The sequence below is a fragment of the Notamacropus eugenii genome, chromosome 4 (genome assembly GCF_028372415.1).
Source record: "Notamacropus eugenii isolate mMacEug1 chromosome 4, mMacEug1.pri_v2, whole genome shotgun sequence".
Lineage (NCBI taxonomy): Eukaryota > Metazoa > Chordata > Mammalia > Diprotodontia > Macropodidae > Notamacropus > Notamacropus eugenii.
Window position 1 is genome coordinate 294,664,061 of NC_092875.1, and position 18,884 is coordinate 294,682,944.

Genomic DNA, 18,884 nt, shown 5'->3' on the forward strand with positions numbered 1-18,884 from the left:
TGCCATTATCAGGTTCAGTTGAAGGAAATGTTTAGCCTTGAAAAAATTTTTTGTTGTTGGGGCAAAAGGGCTTGATGGGAAAGAACACAATAACCTTCTTCAAGTACTATGGAACTGTCACATGGAACAGGAATTAGACTTGTTTTATTTAGTTCCTGAGAACAGAATGAAGGGCAATTCATGGAAGTTGCAGAGGTAAATCGAGGCCTGACACAAGGGGAAAATTTCTCAACAATTAGTACTAGTCAAAATTGGAAAGTGCTGACTCAAAAGATAATGGCCTCCTCTCACCTTACATAATTCAGGTGTATCCTCCCACTATATTCTGCTTCACTCCTATCTCACATGAAGAGGTAGCCATTCTTGCCAAACACCTCCACATACACCTTTGGTCCCATATCATCCTGTCTTCTCCATCAGAGAATTCCTAACTCTATATTTAATCTTCTATGTCTTCCTATGTATTGGCTATTTCCCTACTGTCTACAAATATACCCATGTCTTCCCCTATCATTCTTTCAAAAAAAAAAAATCTTCATTTGATCAGACCATTCCCACTAGCTATAAATAAGCTATAAAAATTCTCTCTTTTTATGGCTAAACTCCTTAAGAAAGTCATCTATAACAGGTATCTCCACTTCCTTTCCTTTCATTCTCTTCTAAAACCTCTGCAATCACACTTCTAACCTTATCATTCAAATGAAACTTCTCTCCAAATTTACCAAAGATCTCTTAATTGCCAAATCTTTTCATTTCTCATCCTTCTTCTACACCATCTTCTCCTCTACAATCTCTCATATTGTCAATCACCCTAGGATATCCTGGTTCTCTTCCTCTGTGTCTTAACATTCCTCAATCTCCTTTGTTGTATCATCCAGGCCCACTAAACATGGGTGTCTGCTAAAATATTGTCCTGAGCCCTCTTCTCTTCTCCCTTTATTCTGTCGTGCTTGGTGATGTCATTGGTTCCCATGGATTCAATTACCAGATTTTAACCCACCCTTAACCTGACCTCCAATCTCACACCATCAATTACCTATTATACATCTCAAACTGCACATCCCATTGGCATCACAAAACATTCAAAAACAAACTCATCATCTTTCCCCCAAACCCTCCCCTCTGCCAAATTTTCCTGTTACTGTTGAGAATACCATCATACTCCTAGTTACCCAAACTAGAAAGCTAGGTGTCTTCCTCAACTCACTTGTACTCATTCCATATATCCACTGTGTTGCCTAGCCTTTCTGTTTCTGCCTTCATAAACTCTCTCATATACATCCCCTTTTTTATATTTATACACCTACCACCCTAGTGCAGGCCCTCTTCACTTCACACTGGGAGTATAGGAAAAGTCTACTAATTGTTCTCCTTACTTTCAAATCTGTTCCTGCTCAATCCAATCTGCCAAACTGCTCTTTCTAAAGAATAGGTAAAACCATGGCACCCCTCTACTCAATGAACTCCAGTAACCTCTAGAAAAAAATATAGAATCCTATGTTAGGTTTTTGAAGCCCTTCAAAACCTGGTTTCATCCTAACTTTCCAGACTTCTTACACTTTATCTTCCACATACTCTGAGATCCAATGACATCAGTCTTCTTGATGTTTCTCAAACATACTACTTCCTGACTCCTATCTTTTTCACTGTCTATCTTCCATGTCTGGGATGTTCTTGCTCCTCACCTCCACTTCCTGCCTTCGTTCGAGACTCAGTTCAAATACTGTCCTCTTCCAAGAGGCCTTTCTCAACACTACCTCTCTTCTTCCCTCCTCCCATCCCCTCTCTCTGTTAATGCCTTCCCTCTGAGAGTTCTCTCCCACTAACACTATATATCTTGTATATACGTAATTGTTTGCAGCTGTCTCCCCTATTAGAACCTGAGCTCTTTGACAGCAGGGACTGTATTTTTGCCTTCTTTGTATCCCAACTCTTAGCACAGTAACTGGCACATACTTAATAAGTAAGCTCTTAAATATTTGTTGATGTTAATGGTGATGAAATAAAGTGCCACTCCAGTTGCAGAGAACTGGGGATAAGAGAGAAGAGAAAATTAAATTGGGAAAGGCTCAGTGGAAGAAGTGGCCTTTGCATTGGGATTTAAAGTATGAGTAGGAATTCAATACATAAAGAGAGGAATGGAAGACATTTTGGAAAAAAGAATACTGAACAAAAGGACAGAGGCAATAGAGTACAGGATGTGGCCAGAGGATACAGAGTATTCCCATCTGGTTTGAATGTATGATATGTCAACATGGAAGTGAGAAATTATGAGGAACATTGAAATAGAAATGAAAGGGATCTCAAAAATTATCCAACCCTCCCCTACTTCATTTTACAGCTGAGAAAAGTGAAGCTCAATGAGGTAAAAATCACTTGTCCCAGATTACACAGGTAGCAATCATAAAAGGTGAGATCTGAACCAAAGTCTCTGACTCCTGAGCCAATGCTCTACTGACTGTACTATGATAGCCCGATGCCATGTAGTAGCACATCATACAATCAAAAGATCACTGGACCTTAAATGCCAAAGGAATGTGAAAATTAATGCAAAGGCACCAGAGAGCTATTTAAGATTTTGAGCAAATGAAAGTTCTATGAATAAGGAAGATTATTCTGGCATCAATATAAAGGATGGAGTGAGGGAAAAAAAAGAGACAGGAAGAGTGTTGGAGGCTATGGCTAGAGTAAAGACCTTTGATCACAATAACCTCTATCAACATAGTGGCAATAAGCAGGATGAGTAAGAGAAGGAAGGGCTCTAACCAAAACTGATTACATACAAGGGGTAGGAAAGAAGAAAGAGCCCAAGACAAAACAAGATTTTAAATGTAGGAAACTAAGTACACGGTGACATCACTCACAGAAATAACGAAGGGAGGAAGAAAGAGAAATATCATGTTGATTTTGGACATGGTGTTAGTGATACCTCCAAATGATGTCCTACCAACACAGGAGATGAAGATCTGCAGCTCAGGAGTAGAGAGAGAGGTCTGTAGTCATTAATGTACATGTGAGAAATGAACCCTAGGGTGTGAATGAGACTGCTAAGCAAAGAATAAAGAAAAAGGGACCAATGCCAGAATTCTGGGAAATACCCACTCTTATAGAATAATGCGGCAAATTAAGAATAGTTATAGAAGGAAGTCTGGCATCCCTAACGCCAAGAAAGAATGTATATCCAGAAAGAGGTTGGAGCCAAAAGTGTTATACTGTGGTGAAATTAAGGATGAAAACTGAGGAGAAAAAAGGCATTGGTGACCTTTCAAAGAATAACTTCATTTAAGTGGTCATGGCAGAAGGCAGATTACAAAAAGTGCGAGCAAAGTCCTGGAAGAGGCAAGAAAGGATCAAAGATACAGGTAAAGATCTTAGTGTGAAGGACTGAAGAGTAGATGATCTGAAGAACTTAAAAGAAAAAACCTTAAAGACAAAGATGGTATGGGATGTCAATTTAGAGAACATGCAAAAAGCTATTCTTAATTTTTAAAAAATTAAATTTGTTTTCTCATATAAACGTGTGTGTGTGTGTGTGTGTGTGTGTGTGTGTGTGTGTGTGTGTAAAACCAGTCTCCCCATTCATTTGGCATCCCATATGGCACATGGGAAAAAAAATGTACGAACGTTCTGTTGTCCCCTTATCTTCAAACAGAAACAAGTTAGAAACACAAAAAAACTGAGATGGAGGAACTTCTAGGATTCCTAGAGCTGACTCAGAAGGTCTTCAATATGTAATTTCTTAGCTGGCCCACTTATTCTTCCTTTAGTACTCCTTTTACCACTTTCTCCCAATGAGTCAAATAGCAGACTCAGAAGAAAAGGGGGCTTCAAATAATCTGTGTAGCTACTGGCCAAAGAGGATCTACCTTCTCCATATCCCATCATAGTCTCCCTCATCTCCACCAAAAAAAAAAAGTGGGTTCAGGGTAAAAGGAGTTTTCCTCTCTGTGTAGCCATAAACAATTGTAGGAGTGAGCTGGGAGAACCAAACTGAAGCTAGGGGTTTGGGGAAGTAGGAAGGAAAAGACAGTGTCTGACAGCCCCATTAGTGGTGAGAAAGGGGAGCTATACAGCATGACTTTTTGGAAACTTTCTATACACATTGCTCTTCTAAGCATGTTTTAAGGAAATAAAATTCAATATCGTGATTCAAGAGCACAAGTATAAAGTCTGCTTAAAACAAAACATTCTAATCCATTTAACCTTTGACTTGGACCACAAGGCTTGGCAAAGCTAAAATAAAGAATTTTCAATTTATTCCTCTATAGAAAAGCAACATTCCCTATAGTTAATTTTAAAATCAAAGCATTATTTCCTTCTTTAAAAAACTAATTATATATTAAAATATTTTATTTACCTAATCTGAAAGCAGAAGTATTATCTTGAATAATACTGAAAAGTCCTACCTTTTCTTTGCAGCTGGAAAGCATGCTAATAATGCTAAGACAAACTGATTGCACTGAGAGCGCTGGGGACCAATCTTCTGTTAGAATGGATAAACAGATATGACCATTGCTATAAACATGAGGATGTACAGGAATATTGTCACCAGTAAACATGACCTAAGAAAGAATAAAATTCCATTAACACTTATGATTCTAAAGGACACCAAATCAAATTCTCCATTTATGCCTAGAAATATTGACTTATAACATAATGCCAAGTAACAGACTTTCAATAAGTCAGGTATAACAACCATACAAAATAGAATATATAAATAATCTGATCTATGCTTTTTACAACACACCATTTTCAAAACCCTCTTGAACATTATCATAAGGGACAGGGACTGGACTTGTAGTTTCATTAGCATAGGGAACTACCTGATAACTCCCTTTACCAATACAGGATAGCATCTTCTCTGCCAACTTACAATCTGAAAGAGTTGCCTAGAGCACTGAAAAGTTATTTAACTTATCCAGGGGCACAAAGACATTACCTGGCAGAGGCAGGACTTGAATGTAGGTCTTCCTAGCTTCCAGGCTAGCTCTCTATCCAATATGTCATAATACTGCTATTTTTTTTATTCACGTAAAAATAGTTTTTCTTTTAAAGACAAGTTCCTAGCAGAATTTTTCAAATTCTACTCATTACTCTCTACTAAGTAGAATTCACTTAAATTCCAAATTAAAGTTCTCCATTTGAGAACAGTACCCTTATTCTCCCTATCTTTACACCCACCTCTTTTTCCCTCACATACCTACTCAGAAAGACAAAATAGTTTTTATTAAATCAGCAACTATCTATGTGACTAGAATTTAGAAGAAACAGGCTGAGAAAATAAAAGCAAGAACTACACCAAACTTTAAAATAGTGTTTTTGACTTCTCTTTTTTGTCATATTTTTCAAATGTTAACTTTTTCCTTTGAGGTTCTTCCTTTTTCTTAGCTTTTTTTTCTAATTCCTTAACCTTTCTCCCCCTCTGCTCCCCACATCTCTTTAACCCTACTTTCAAACATTTTTTCTTTCTTTTCAACTTGACTAGTTTTACCACTGATAGGAATTTTTATTAGTTTGCATTATGGAGCTAGTGGAACAATGATATTTCCTCCTTAATTAAGCAGTAAGGAAAGTAATAGGATAATTGATGATAATCATATATAGCAAAGGATTTAGAGCAAGAAAAGTCCCTGTAAATCATTTTAGAAATCGGTGCCCTCATATAAGATGAAACTCAAGCTCAGAGAAATTCAATGACCATCCCCAAGAATCAGTATTTGAAACCAAATTAGAAGTCTTAATTTCTAAATCCAGTGCTCCTACATACACCACACTACACCATTCTCAATATAGCTAAAATAACATAATTGAAATGCAAAATAGTAGAAAACAACAGGCACAACACTTAAAATTAAACGAGGGTAAGCAATGTACTGGTACTTAATGAAAAATGGTCTTAACTGAGCCTCAGTTTCCTCATTTATAAAATGAGGGAATTAAACCAGGTGACTCTTAGGTCCAAGTTCTAATTCTATTATACTATGAAGTAGTATCAGAGAATGAACATTATTATTATTAAACAGAAAACAACTTCACATTTATGTAGTGCTTAAAGATCTATAAGCACTTTCACAACATATCATCATGCCCATTTTAAATAAGAAAATAGGTTCAGTGCTTAAATGACACACCTATGATAGCAGAATTTATGTCTGAGAGAAGATTCAAACCCAAGTCTTCTAAGTCCAAAACTCTTTCCACTATGTTTTAAAAAGGACTTTCAAGGCTTTACTTAGGAGACTGATTACACAAACTCCTCATGAAGTCTAATTTCAATTTTAAACTTAATAGTATTTCTTTTTCTTGGTATACCTATTACAACTTGTACATCAACCACTACAACTATATTTCTTGGCTTACAAATGAAACTGACTTACTGAAGATTACTTATTGAATAGAAATTGGGAAGTGAGAAAAAGATAAATAGCAGCTCACATTTACATCATAAACCATGAATTAATTTCAAATGAGATAACTGAATGAGAGGTAAGTTTAGGGTCACACAACTAATAACTATCAGAGTTGGAAATCAAACCCAGAAATTATTCCAAATGCTATGTTTTTTCCATTATCCAACACTTTGATAGGAGGGTGATCTTATTTTACCATACTGGTATCACACTTAAGTTTGGACATACTGCAGTTCAGAACCTCCAAGCACAAGTAATTCATCAGCCTCAACTTCCAAAGTAGTATGGATGACAAGTATGCACCACCACCCTTTAGACAGCTTGGTTTAGGAGAGGGGAAAAAAAGGGAAATGCTGTGCCTAAGAGGGATTGATGTAAAGAGTCCTATACTTGGAGTCAAAAGGGGTTCAAATCCCACCCCAGATGTTTAATATATGAACCCAGACAAATCACTTAACCTTTCTGTGTCTGTTTCCTCAACAGAAAAATGCAAATAATAATAGCTGCAGTTCTTACTTCACAGGATTGTATGAGGATCACATGAGATAGAGTATGTAAAAAGCTCTGCAAACCTTACTATATATATTGCCAATTATTATTAAAATATATTGGGGAAAAAAAGTGTTTACCTGGCCATCTCAAACACATCAGCATTTAATAATAATGTCAAATACAGAAGATGAAAGAAGAGCACCTCTGGCTTCAAGGAAGCATTATTGATCAATCCTATCACCAATAAAAACAGCATAGGAAAACTGAAAATTCAAAATATTATGTTACACATACTTCTGATCAGTTTGCAGGTCAGAAGAAAAAGACTGGCTGATAATGGCTAAAAAAAAATTCAAGCTACTTGTCACATAAAAATCAAGAAGCATGAGAAAAGCAATGGGGAAATGAGATAGGAGAGAAGGAAAAACGTCAAAAGATGGAATAAGAGTAGCAAACAGCAGAGCCAAACCACAAAAGTGCATGTCAACTGTTAATAGAAAGGCAGCAACAAAAAAGGAATGAGGAACAAATTCTGGAATATGAAAGGGCAAAGAATCTTAGGCTTGGAAAGTAACACCATACCTTTTTAAAGACATCATTCATAGATTTTTCTTTGGTTATGGCCTACCAAGTACTATTTAGATCTCAGCAGATTAAAAGCATCACTTTCTCCAGGCCATGCCAAAGGGAAAGTCATGCTAACATATAGAGTTAAGCTATTAGGTGAAATTCTTGATAATGGCAAAGGAAACCACAAAATAATGCAACTAATACACCTAATATTGACACAAGCAGGAACAAGTTACCAGGTGTTATAGAAGCCATAATCTGATATGGATTCCAAAACCTCTAACAAAAAGGCCACACTCTTTCCTGTAATTTAAGATATAAGATGACTAAACTGCTGAAAGCACAAATGTTTTATCCCAGTATCACAGTTAGAAGGAACCCCAGAGGGCAAGTAGTCTAAACTCTATTTGGGTAGGAATCTCCTTTATAATACATCTTACTTACATCTAGGGACACCAAGCATTAGAAAAATGTAGTCTACATCACCCAAATCTGCCTCTCTGAAACCTGCCCAGGGTAGTCTTGAAGACATCTGAACACAGCGATCATGCCAACCTCCAAAGTTCTCATCTCCAGGTGAAGCATCTTTAGCCTCTTCACCTGACTGTAACTGCCTTCTTCTGGACACTCTGATTTGCTAAAGTCCTTCCTAAAACACTGCTCCAGACTAGGAAACAAACTGAGGACATAATCTGGTTAAACCCTTTCCCTGTTCTATTCTCTCCACTGAACTCATTCCAGAAATTTCAGTTGTACAATCAATCTTCACACTTAACAGATCTACATTCTGTTCTACAATGATGGAGGGTCCAGTGGGTCTATTTCAGGAACATAGAAATCTCTCTCAGGGCTGTCAGAAAAGGTCATCTCAGTCATTCCTTCAATGCAATTACCTTTCATCAGCTTCCAAAAAGTTTCCCTACTAAGCACATGGCAGATAAAGTGCCTCTCTCTATCAACCTACAATGAACTGGGCTATTGTCACCATGAAAATGAAACACATGCTCATGGCCAACACTGTTCCTAAGTATTACCCTTTTAAAAATATTGGTAGATTGCTTTCAGGTACTTAGAATTAAAAGGGGCATTAGAGATCAATCAAACTCCCTCATTTTACATGGAAAAATTTTATGCTAGAATGATTAATCATAGAATCTCAGAGCTTTAGCTCCATAATGATCATATTTCTACACTATCTTCAGATTATAGTTTTTAGAGCCAGAATAGCTCTTTAGATCACCCAGTCCAAATTTCATCATTTTGCACATAATGAAATAAATCCAGAGTGGAAAAAATTTACAAAAGTATTTTTTACCTGACAGAACCCCAGAGCCTTCTGAGTCTCAGATTGGGAATCAGAAGACCTATGTTCATGTCACATGTGCTGGCAATTATTATCTCTGTGGTCTTGCGTCAAAACTTTTATTATCCTCTATAAGACGTGAGCATCCCTTCTCAAGTCTATTATATTCTAACTATTTATTAGAGAAGACACCATATTATTGTAAAGGAAAATCGAACCAATATAGGAATGGTAACTACTATTACTACTCTTACACAGCAGTTACTAATAGAAATAATTATAGATTTGAAGTTAAGAGGACTTGAGTTGAATTTTATGCTACTGAAGCCATAAACAAAGCTGGAAGGATTGTCATTTTTGTCTTTGTTCCCTAGGGCCTACCACAGTGCACCTCAGAGAGATTTAATAGTCATTGAAGTGAATTGTGTAGAACCTTAGGCACATCAAGTCTCCTCTCTAAGGCCCTGCTTTAAAAATAAGGGGACTGGAGTACATAAACACCAAATTGTATTCTAGTTCTGACAGTCTATGTTCCAAAGGTTCTTTCCAGCTTTCAGGAAGACCAGAGGTGAAGTGATTCTTCCAGTGTCACATAGTTAAAAATATCACGGCTGATCCTCAAGCATAAGACCTTTCTACTACTCCAATTTCCTCAGAACCTCCTTGAGTTGCTTCCATGTGGCCTTGTCATACCTCTGGAATTCACTTTCTTCATACAATACAGGACTTAGAGCTGGGGGAGACAAGCCAACAAACATTTCTTAAGTGCTTACTATATGTCAGGTAAAATGCTAAGCACTGGGATCAGTCCCTGCCTATGCAAGTACAACCTATCCTATCAAGTTATCTTAATCTCTCAACACAATTTCCTTGTCTATAAAATGGGGATAATACTTATAATATCTATGAGAGTTGTGTAAGGAAAATGAACTGTGAACTATGGAATGCTACAAAACAGCTGTCACAGTACATACTACCACCTCCTACCAAGATCTCAAAAAAAAAATAAAACATACTTCCAAATTATATGAATAATTAAATTACAATCATCCATATTCTAGTTTGCTCATAAGCAGGGACATTTTTAATGTCACAGACGATCCTTATTATACTTCACAGAAAGGAAATTCATAAAACCTGTATCAATATCAAGAGATACCACATGCCCCTTCGAATTATACATTCAACAAACATTTTGAAAATTCTATGCAGGAAGATATGCTTGGTGCTGGGAAGGTTTCAAAGTTTATTAAAAAAAAACCAGACAGCCACTGCCATCATGTAGGTTACAGCTCAATAAGGAGACAAATACAGTTAACTACTGCAAACAAAACTGATGTATGCATATTTAAGTGTTATTCCACAAAATGCCAAAAGAAGTATGAGAGAGATCATTTCCAAACAGGGGAGAAGATGGAATTCGACAGGGGGTTAGAGTGAGGGGAGGGGAAATAGTATACAACTCAATCAAAAGCACAGAGAGGAAAGCATACTATTCAGAGGACAGGTAACAGTCCCAACTGACTCAGCTGAAGAGTAGAGAGATAAAGCTAAAAAAAGAAGGCTAGAGACCCCTGAAGACCAGGAAGGAGAGCTGAAATTTTAATCCAGAGTCAGTATATAGTGAGTGAATATCTTTTTCCCCCTCAAAGAATGGGATGAGTAGAAGTATGTTATTAAAGAAGACAGATCAGAGGTATACACTACAGATAACAGCTTATTTACACTTCTTAGCACAGTATTTATCAAAGACTGAAACTATTCTTGTAGAAAAGATGGAGATATGATATGGATCAGTGGGCTCTAAGTTTTTTTGATCATGCACCCAGTCATTTTAAATTATGTACAGCATGATGCTCACAAAAAGAAATACAAATAAACATGAAAAAATCATATGAATTTGAACTTAAGAGTCAATAAGGGATTTCTGGAGCTTAATGAAGTAGGGTGGTGACATGGTTAAATCTGAGTTTTAGGAAACATCACTTTGGCAGAAGCATGGAGGATGATTTAGAGAAACTGGTGAAATGTAAGGAAGGGTGACTTAGGAGCTATTGCAACAGATCAGGTAAGAGGTGTGAGGGCCTCAACCACAGTGGTAATTGTGTGAATAGAAAAGATACATATGAAAGGTGTTGTGGAAAAAGAAGTCACAAGATTTGGCTGACTAATCTGAAAAAACCAATGTCATGAATCTGAACAACTAAGAAGAATGATGGAGGCAGCTGGGTGCCTCAGTGCAGACAGCACTGGGCCTGGAGGCAAAAAGACATGAGTTCAAATCCAGTTTCAGATACTTACCAGCTATGTGATCCTGGGCAAGTCACTTAACCTCTGCCTTAATCCACTGGAGAAGGAAATGGCAAACCATGCCACTATGTTCGCCAACAAAACTCCTGGATGATATTGGCAGGCAGTGGTCTACAGGGATCATGAAGAGTTAGGTACTTCTGAACAACAAGAAGGGTGGTGGTGGGGCAGATAGGTGGCACAGTGGATAGAACACTGGCCCTGGAGTCAGGAGGATCCGTGTTCAAATCTAGCTTCAGACACTTACCAGCTATGTGACCCTGGGCAAATTATTTACCCCTGAATTCCTTAAAAAAAAGGATAATGGTGACCTTGACAGGATGAAAATCACGGTTCATCCTTGCTTGCTCAGCACCTGGACAATGCACTCTGTCCCAATAAAAATGAAAAGAAAGTGGGGGAAAAGTGAGGAGATGCTTACCAGCAATAAATCAGATACTACACTGGAGGAAAGAATTTTAGCACCTGCCATAGGGCAGATGTGAGCTTCAGAAGAGGGACAAATGCTGCTTGTATGGCTGCTGCATGTATCTGTGTGTACCTGGCTGGCCAAGTTATAATGGCCCTCATGGCCTGAGCATAGCCTCAGGAAGGTAGCAATGGAAAAGAACAGAGCACATTTATGTTGAGAGACAATAGCAAAGGACTGAGAAGCCCATGATTGTTAAGATTGCATCTTGTGGGGTGAGTGGGATACAACCTATGTTCCACTCCCTAACTGGATGACCAGACATAAGACCACCAACTCAGGAAAGACTATAGTTAAATGGAATTAGAAATGATTGATCAGCCAGACCCAAAGAACAGACACAGAATGACAGAACTAGAAAGGTTATCAGAGACCATCAAGTTGAAACCTAAACAATTATCTTTTGCAACAGACCTCCCAAGTGATCAACCAGCCCTTGCTTGAACATGTCCAGTGAGGTCTATGGAGACAGCCCACTCTACTTTGGAATACCTTTAATTGTTAAGAAGGCTTTCCTTACAAAATTAGAAAATTCCTTACAAAAATCTAAACTTAATATTTTGCCAACTTCTGGATATTCATTGTTCCTACCAACTTCTACCCTCCAGGATCCTCTTCCAAACTGCAGCCTTTAAAATATCTAAAGATACCTATTGTATCTCCCCTTACCCCTAATTCTTCAAACGATCTTCAAAAGGCATGAATCTGAAGTCCTTCACTTTCTCAGGGCTTTTCCCCTGGAGATTCTAGTGTAATATCATCTCTTCTAAAATGGGGTGCATGAACTGAATTAATATCTCAGATGTGTGCAGTCTGACTAGGTCAAGGTACAAAACAAAAACACAACAATATCACCTTATTCCTGGGCACTCCATGTCCTTTAAAACAGCACCAAGTTTTTCTGGCTTCCATATCACACTGTGACTCACTAAACTTGCTGTCTACGAAAACTCCCATAACACCGCCCCACCCCCCTGCCAAATAAAGTATCTAGCCTTATCTCCACCATCTTTCTGAACATGTGAAGTTGGTTTTTATCTTTATACGCAAGTGAAAGACTAATATTTAACTCTAAGTTACCATGGTCTCTTGGCTGCTAATTCTGATGGCCTTCAATACTCATCCTTTCTGTCCTCTCTACAACATCTGGGAATTATAAGGGATGGCTCTCTAAGGAGAAAAGACAAAAAAGGGGGAAATCTAGGCAATGTAAAAAAAAATAAAATAAGAGCTATGAAATAATACCTCCCACAAATTTACTGAGAACTGAAGGCTCAATCATCTCCATTCTCTCAATTTTGGAGGGCAAAGCTGAGCCAACATTTGCCCTCCTCCACTACTGTAGTACTGTTGCAATTCCATGTGATCCCTCACAGATTACTGCCAAACATGTTGCTAATTCTCAGGACCTCAGGTTGCTGTTCATCTGGGACAAGTGACTTGGACCCAAGGACAGAGAGGTACTTTTTTATATAATATCTTTACTTAGCTTTGGTGGTTCTATTCTTTCCAGTCTAGATCATTCTTCTTCATAGAGAATAAAGAGTTCAGGAACTTCATCTTCTATCTATCATTTATCATCCCATCCATGCCAAGTAACTTTTTTAACTCCATACTTTATTAAAAACAAAAACAAACAAAAGACAAAAAACACCCTTATCAAATCATTTTGATATCCTTAGTCTTGCTATTACAAGCTCCTTTTGAACATTAGCACTCCTCAGATTCAAGTCATGTCATGCTTTTTTGTTCATCCTCTGTCTTTCATCCTCATTCTGTCTATAATTTTACAAGTCTCCTTAAAATCTAAGTTGTTTGTCAAGTTCCCTGTGTATTTATACTGGTCTCTTTAGACAACCACTCCTCTTCCTCATCCACTGGAATGGTTCTCTGTCTTTAGAATTTCATTCTTGAGTGTTTCCTGTTCCTCCTGGGATAAACAAAATATTAGACATTACCAGCTTCACCAGCTTTTCCTTTTTTATCTATTACAGATTCTAAGATAAATGATCATTTCCTTCAAGATTCCATCAATAACTACCTTGCTTCAGATGCTTGGCTTCAAATACCCTATGAATAAATTTACAGAAAGTATTAATGACAAATCAGGTAAACTAGAAATTTTAAGTTCATTCTCCTTTAAGAGGATCAACTTTTCCAGAACATAATCGTCCCTTGTTGATTCCTTCAATTCTGGAAAGATCAAATTATCAAGAAAGTAAGATAATAAATCATTTATTTTCTGAACTGCTTTTGATGAAGCTCCAACCAACACTTGGATACCTGAAGTCCCTTCCATCAATTACATTAAAATGCCTTGTGCTAGGTTTGAGATCTATTTCCTGAACTCCCTGACAATTTCTGCCATCCTTCCAGTTCAGATGTCACATAGCCTAATCACCCCATCATAAATTTTAACCCAAATTATTTGCACTGTGTTTCTTTCCTCTTCCTTACTTTCCTGAACTTGTCACATAACTATCATCAATACACAATTCTATTCTGCCCTATCTTTTCCCTCCCTACTTCCTCCCTCTCCCAAATACCCCTTTTACTTTTTCTCTTTCAATAGACTAAGATGTATCTTTCAACAGTTAATTTCCAGTTGTCTCATCCAAGTGAAAACAATGAGGTCTAATTTACTTTTTTGACTTAGAATTTCAAGTTCATCTGGTTTGTCACTAATACTTTCTGTAAATTTATGCAAAGGGCATCTGAAGCAAGGTATTACTGGATTCTTTCTTGGATTTTGAATACTGTGAAATGAGTATTTCCATTGGTATTCTTTTTACAATACATAGCTGCTCTCTAGATTGTCTATCTTAATGAATATCTAGATTTTTTTAGTTCTTATTCCTTTAAATTTTAAATTTAAAGACCCTGATTATATTTACAAGATTCCTAGAAAATATATTCTTACTGGGTACCCTGCTGGGTACCCTCCATTCTTGACCAGGATCTTATCATTTCTATATTTTTAGCTATAGTACAGAAATTCAAATCCCACTCTCAAATATCTTAACTACCTGTTCATTTCTCAATTCAAATGTTTTATTCTGTGTTTCCTACCTTAAATTGGTAGTGATGAAAATACTTTCTGTTTTATGAGCTTTAGTTCTGGTGTAAGGCTTTTTTAATCTTTAGTCAAGTTTCTTAAGTTTCTTCTTGAAAAATTGTGTGTTCCCATGTGAAATCACCAAAAGTAAACAGTAATTATCCAGTTTGAAAATTATTTGAAGGTTCCCATGTAAAATGTTAAATATATACCCAGGAAAGGGTGGTAAGAAGATCTCTATTATTATCAAGTAAACTGTAAATAGTTGCCTGAGACTGCCAGCATGGAGTCACTAACCTCTATTACTCATCTTTTTCCTTTGACCTTTCATTTTCACCATCATTCCTCACCTAATGACTAACCAGTTTTTTCTCAGAATGTCCAACTTCCTCCAGTTTGGGAAAACCCTCATATCTGTTTCCTAACTCATGTGCAATGGGTCTTCTATTTGTCACCCTCAAGATTCTTGCTTCCAGAATTCTTTTTATTCTTTGTTTTCACTCTGAAACCTTTCTTCAGAACTTCAACATATTAATAATTTGATGTTGAGTTGGATAGAGGGTTTTCACAGAGTGACCCAGGGCTCTGTGCTGGGACTGGTGCTAGTTAACATTTTAAACAATGACTTGGATAAAAACATGGATATCATGCTTATCAAGTTTACAGATCCCAATACTAAGAGGGCAAACAACTAAATGGCAGTCAATTTTAAAAGATCTTGTCCAGTTAGAAAACTGAGCTGAATCTATGAAGATGAAATTTAACGGAGATAATTGTATAGTCTTATACTATGATTCAAGACATCAACTTCACAAGTTTTAGATGGGAGAGATAACTAGACAATGAATCATCCAATAAAAAACTTTTGGAAGTTGTTTAATTTGGAAAGTAAACCCATTGGTGGATATAGCTGACTTGAGAAGTGAGAAAATGGTTAAGATGATAATATATGAGGATGGGATTTAGATATTTACAGCACAGCTAAATTAAACATTTCTATATATGAAATAGATCAGAAAAAAAACTATACATGAAACTGCAAATCTCTATCACATTCAGCATGCTTTTCCTTTTATAATAAATTCAACATTAGCTTTCAAAGCTATCCTGCTTGTCTGTGTTTCCTTTAGGCCTTTCCTTCTGGTTCTCTCCTTTATCTAGGGTTCTTTAATGTCCTGCAACTTCAATGAGGCAATGGTATGCGGCAGACCAGAATAGTAGTGTAATCTTAAACTGCCTTAAAAGAAGCAGTTTCCAGGACTATGAGTGTGAAAGTCTTTCCGAACACTGTCTTGGTCCACTTATAGAATACTATATTCAATTCTAGACACATTTAGGAAAGATGTTGCAAGCTTGAACATAGCAACAGAAGTGAAAATTAAAAAGTCTCAAGTTCCTGCCATATAAAGACTGGTGGAAGGACAGAAAGAGAGCTAAGAAAGGATATGATGGTGCATATGAATCTGAAGCACCATCACATGGGGAAATAATTAGACTCTTAATTCCCAAAGGAAAAACTAGTGGCAAAAAAAAAAAAAAAAGGAAAATTCAGGTTTGAAGGAAATACTTCATAACAATGAGATATAACCAAAAGTAGACTGGACTGCCTCAAGAGGCACTGGGTTTCCTTCCTCACAGAAAGTTTTCGAGCAAAGACTACACGAGCACTTGTTCTAGAGCACTTGCTCTAGAGTAGACGCTTGTTCAAGAAAAGACTGGACTAGATGGCCTTTGAAGTTCCTTTTGATTCTGACAATATTTTTATGATTTTTTTTTATCTGAATTTTATGGTTCTGAGGAAATTTAATCTGGCAGCCATACATATACAGCATGCATGAGGGGACTGGGGAAGGGAAATAAGACCTACAAAGAAACCTATAAGTTGAGGCAGAAGGTAACATGGACTTGTCCGAAAATACTGGCAATGGGAACGGAGGGAGAGGATTAAGATGTGACAGACAGAGAGGTAGGTTATTGACTAAACAGAGAGAGATGAGGGAGAAAGAAAAATTGGAGAAAATCTGAAGGTTACAAATATAGAATCCTAGACAAATAGAGGTACCACAGATAGAATATGCAAAGTTAAATGGGATGAGAAAAGAAAGAGTTCTGTCACAGACATTATCACCATTATACATATGTTAACCTTGAGTTCAAGGTTTTTTGCTGTTGTTGAATTGTTTCAGTTGCGTCTGACTCTCCATGACCGCATTTAGGGTTTTCTTTACTGTAGTGATTTGCCATTTCTTTCTCCAGCTCATTTTACACGAGGAAAAAGACAAACAGGGTTATGTGACTTGTCCAAGGTCACACAGCTGAGATTGGATTTTAACTTAGGTCCTCCTGACCTTCTGCTACAGTCCAGTGCTCTACCCATTGCACCACCTAGCAGCCCATTACCTGAGTCTACATGCCTAATCACTGGACTTCCTTATGAATGTCCTTAATGTTTTAAGGCTGAAATTCCTGTTCTGCTCATTTGCTCTTCCCACCCCTGAGAGCCTATCAATAATTTACTGCAATATGGTATAGTGACTAGAGTGCTAAACAGAGTAAGGAAGAAACCCATCTCAGACATTTACTAGCTGTGACCCTAGGTGAGTCACTTAACATCTCCAGGACTTTGTTTGCTCAACTATAAAATGAGGGGTCCCTCTAAGGTCCCTTCTAGCTCTTAATCTATGATTCTGTGACCTATCAGGGTACTAAAGTGCTTGAAGTAGCAAAGACTTTGGGGTCACTCATGATGTGTGGAGTTTTGAAGTTGTTGACTACATGATTCCCATGCTGCAAAAGCAGAAGAGAAAAAAACAGGCAGAGTGATACAGAAGAGAAAGTTGACTGAGATCCAGATCTTAAGATGTGGAAGTCTTACAGCAGAAGGGTGGAAAAAGAAAAGGCAAGATAGTCAATCTTAATCACTAAAGCATTTCTAACATGTCACAGCCTTGATCAAGCCACTGAAATGAAAAATCTGAAAGAGGGCTAATGATGACACAAAAACTGAGGGTTTGTTTCATAATTATGCTAGAGGTTCATCTTCCTTGCAAATATGTTTTAAGGAAAGGCATTTTATATCCTGTAAGTTAAGCACATTAGGAGAAACTATAATCAGAGAATACATTCTTACATTTGACAGAACACAACTGACTAAGTCTAGTACTATTTTCTCTTTGGTGGGTTTGTCATGACCAAAAAACATTAGTACATTTTTATCAATGACTTGAAAATAGATATGGCAAGTTTATCAAATCTGCAAATGACAAAACTGGAGTAACAGCTATTATCAGATGACAGTGAAGGAGAAATTATAACTGCTTCTTCAATATTTCTATGAATGTGAGCACTTCCTTCAATGGTACTGATCACAATCCATTCATGACCTCCAATCCTAGGAAACAAATATCTATGTCCTCCTGTATACCATTCTCAGGGACTTCAACCAATGTAACGAGAGGGCACTTCCTTTAGTTTTCTTGAGATTGCATGGATATCCAATGGAGCACACAGGCTGTTCATTAGGTATTCTTCGCACCTGTCAAATAACTGTCCACCATATTGTCTGGAAATGTATCTTTACACTCCTCTGGTGCAATTTTTGAATGATGTTTTCAATCTCATAACCACTATGTACTGATGGTTTCACCAGCTTTTGGGGAATCCTCTACTTTCATTCTTCTGAGACTAATATTCCATGATTTGTAGCCACAAAGCATCAGTGGAAAAATTTTAACATTAACAAGATGCACTTTTGTTGGGGAGAAGGCTGGGATTATTAAAAGCAACAATTGCCCAGTTTTCCAAAGGCAATTCAGCTTGCTATCTTCCTGCTCAATTTTAGGACCAGTTTATTACCATATGGGGAGAGAAAAGGAGAGAGAAGGGGTAGGAAGGCAGGGAGAAAGAAAAGGGGAGAGAGGAAGGCGGGGAGGGAAAAATGAGGGCAGGGAAGAAGGGGGGAAGGGAAAGAGGAGGAAAAGAGGAGAGGGAAGGGGAAAAGGAGGGAGAGGAAGGAGTGGGGGAAGGAGGAGAAAGTAGAGGAGAGGGGAAGGGAGAGAAGAAGAGAAAGAGAAAGAGAGAAAGAAAGAGGAAGAGGTGGTGGGACAGAGAGACTATGACCTCCTGGTGATGTGCCGATATGTCTCTCCATATTTAACTTGGCTTATCCTCAGAAAACAGACTTTGTTGCCAAGGCCATACCGGGAAATTCTTATGTGCTTTGAGAATCCAGAGTTACTTCTATGCCATGAGGAGGCACTGGAGAAGGACTGTGGA

At 37.5% G+C, this 18,884-nt stretch overlaps 1 protein-coding gene across 5 annotated transcripts in view; it reads right to left on the reverse strand.

The window, feature by feature from the left end:
• Positions 1-18,884, reverse strand: part of UBE2W (ubiquitin conjugating enzyme E2 W) — an 84,326-nt gene that overhangs the window by 19,742 nt on the left and 45,700 nt on the right. For 3 of the 5 annotated variants that reach the window (XM_072604893.1, XM_072604892.1, XM_072604889.1), the window contains exon 4: positions 4,407-4,562. The exons of 1 other annotated variant lie outside the window; for it this stretch is intronic. In XM_072604893.1, coding sequence (XP_072460994.1) covers positions 4,407-4,562 — 156 coding nt within the window. One more of the 5 variants, XM_072604891.1, reaches the window with a different exon arrangement.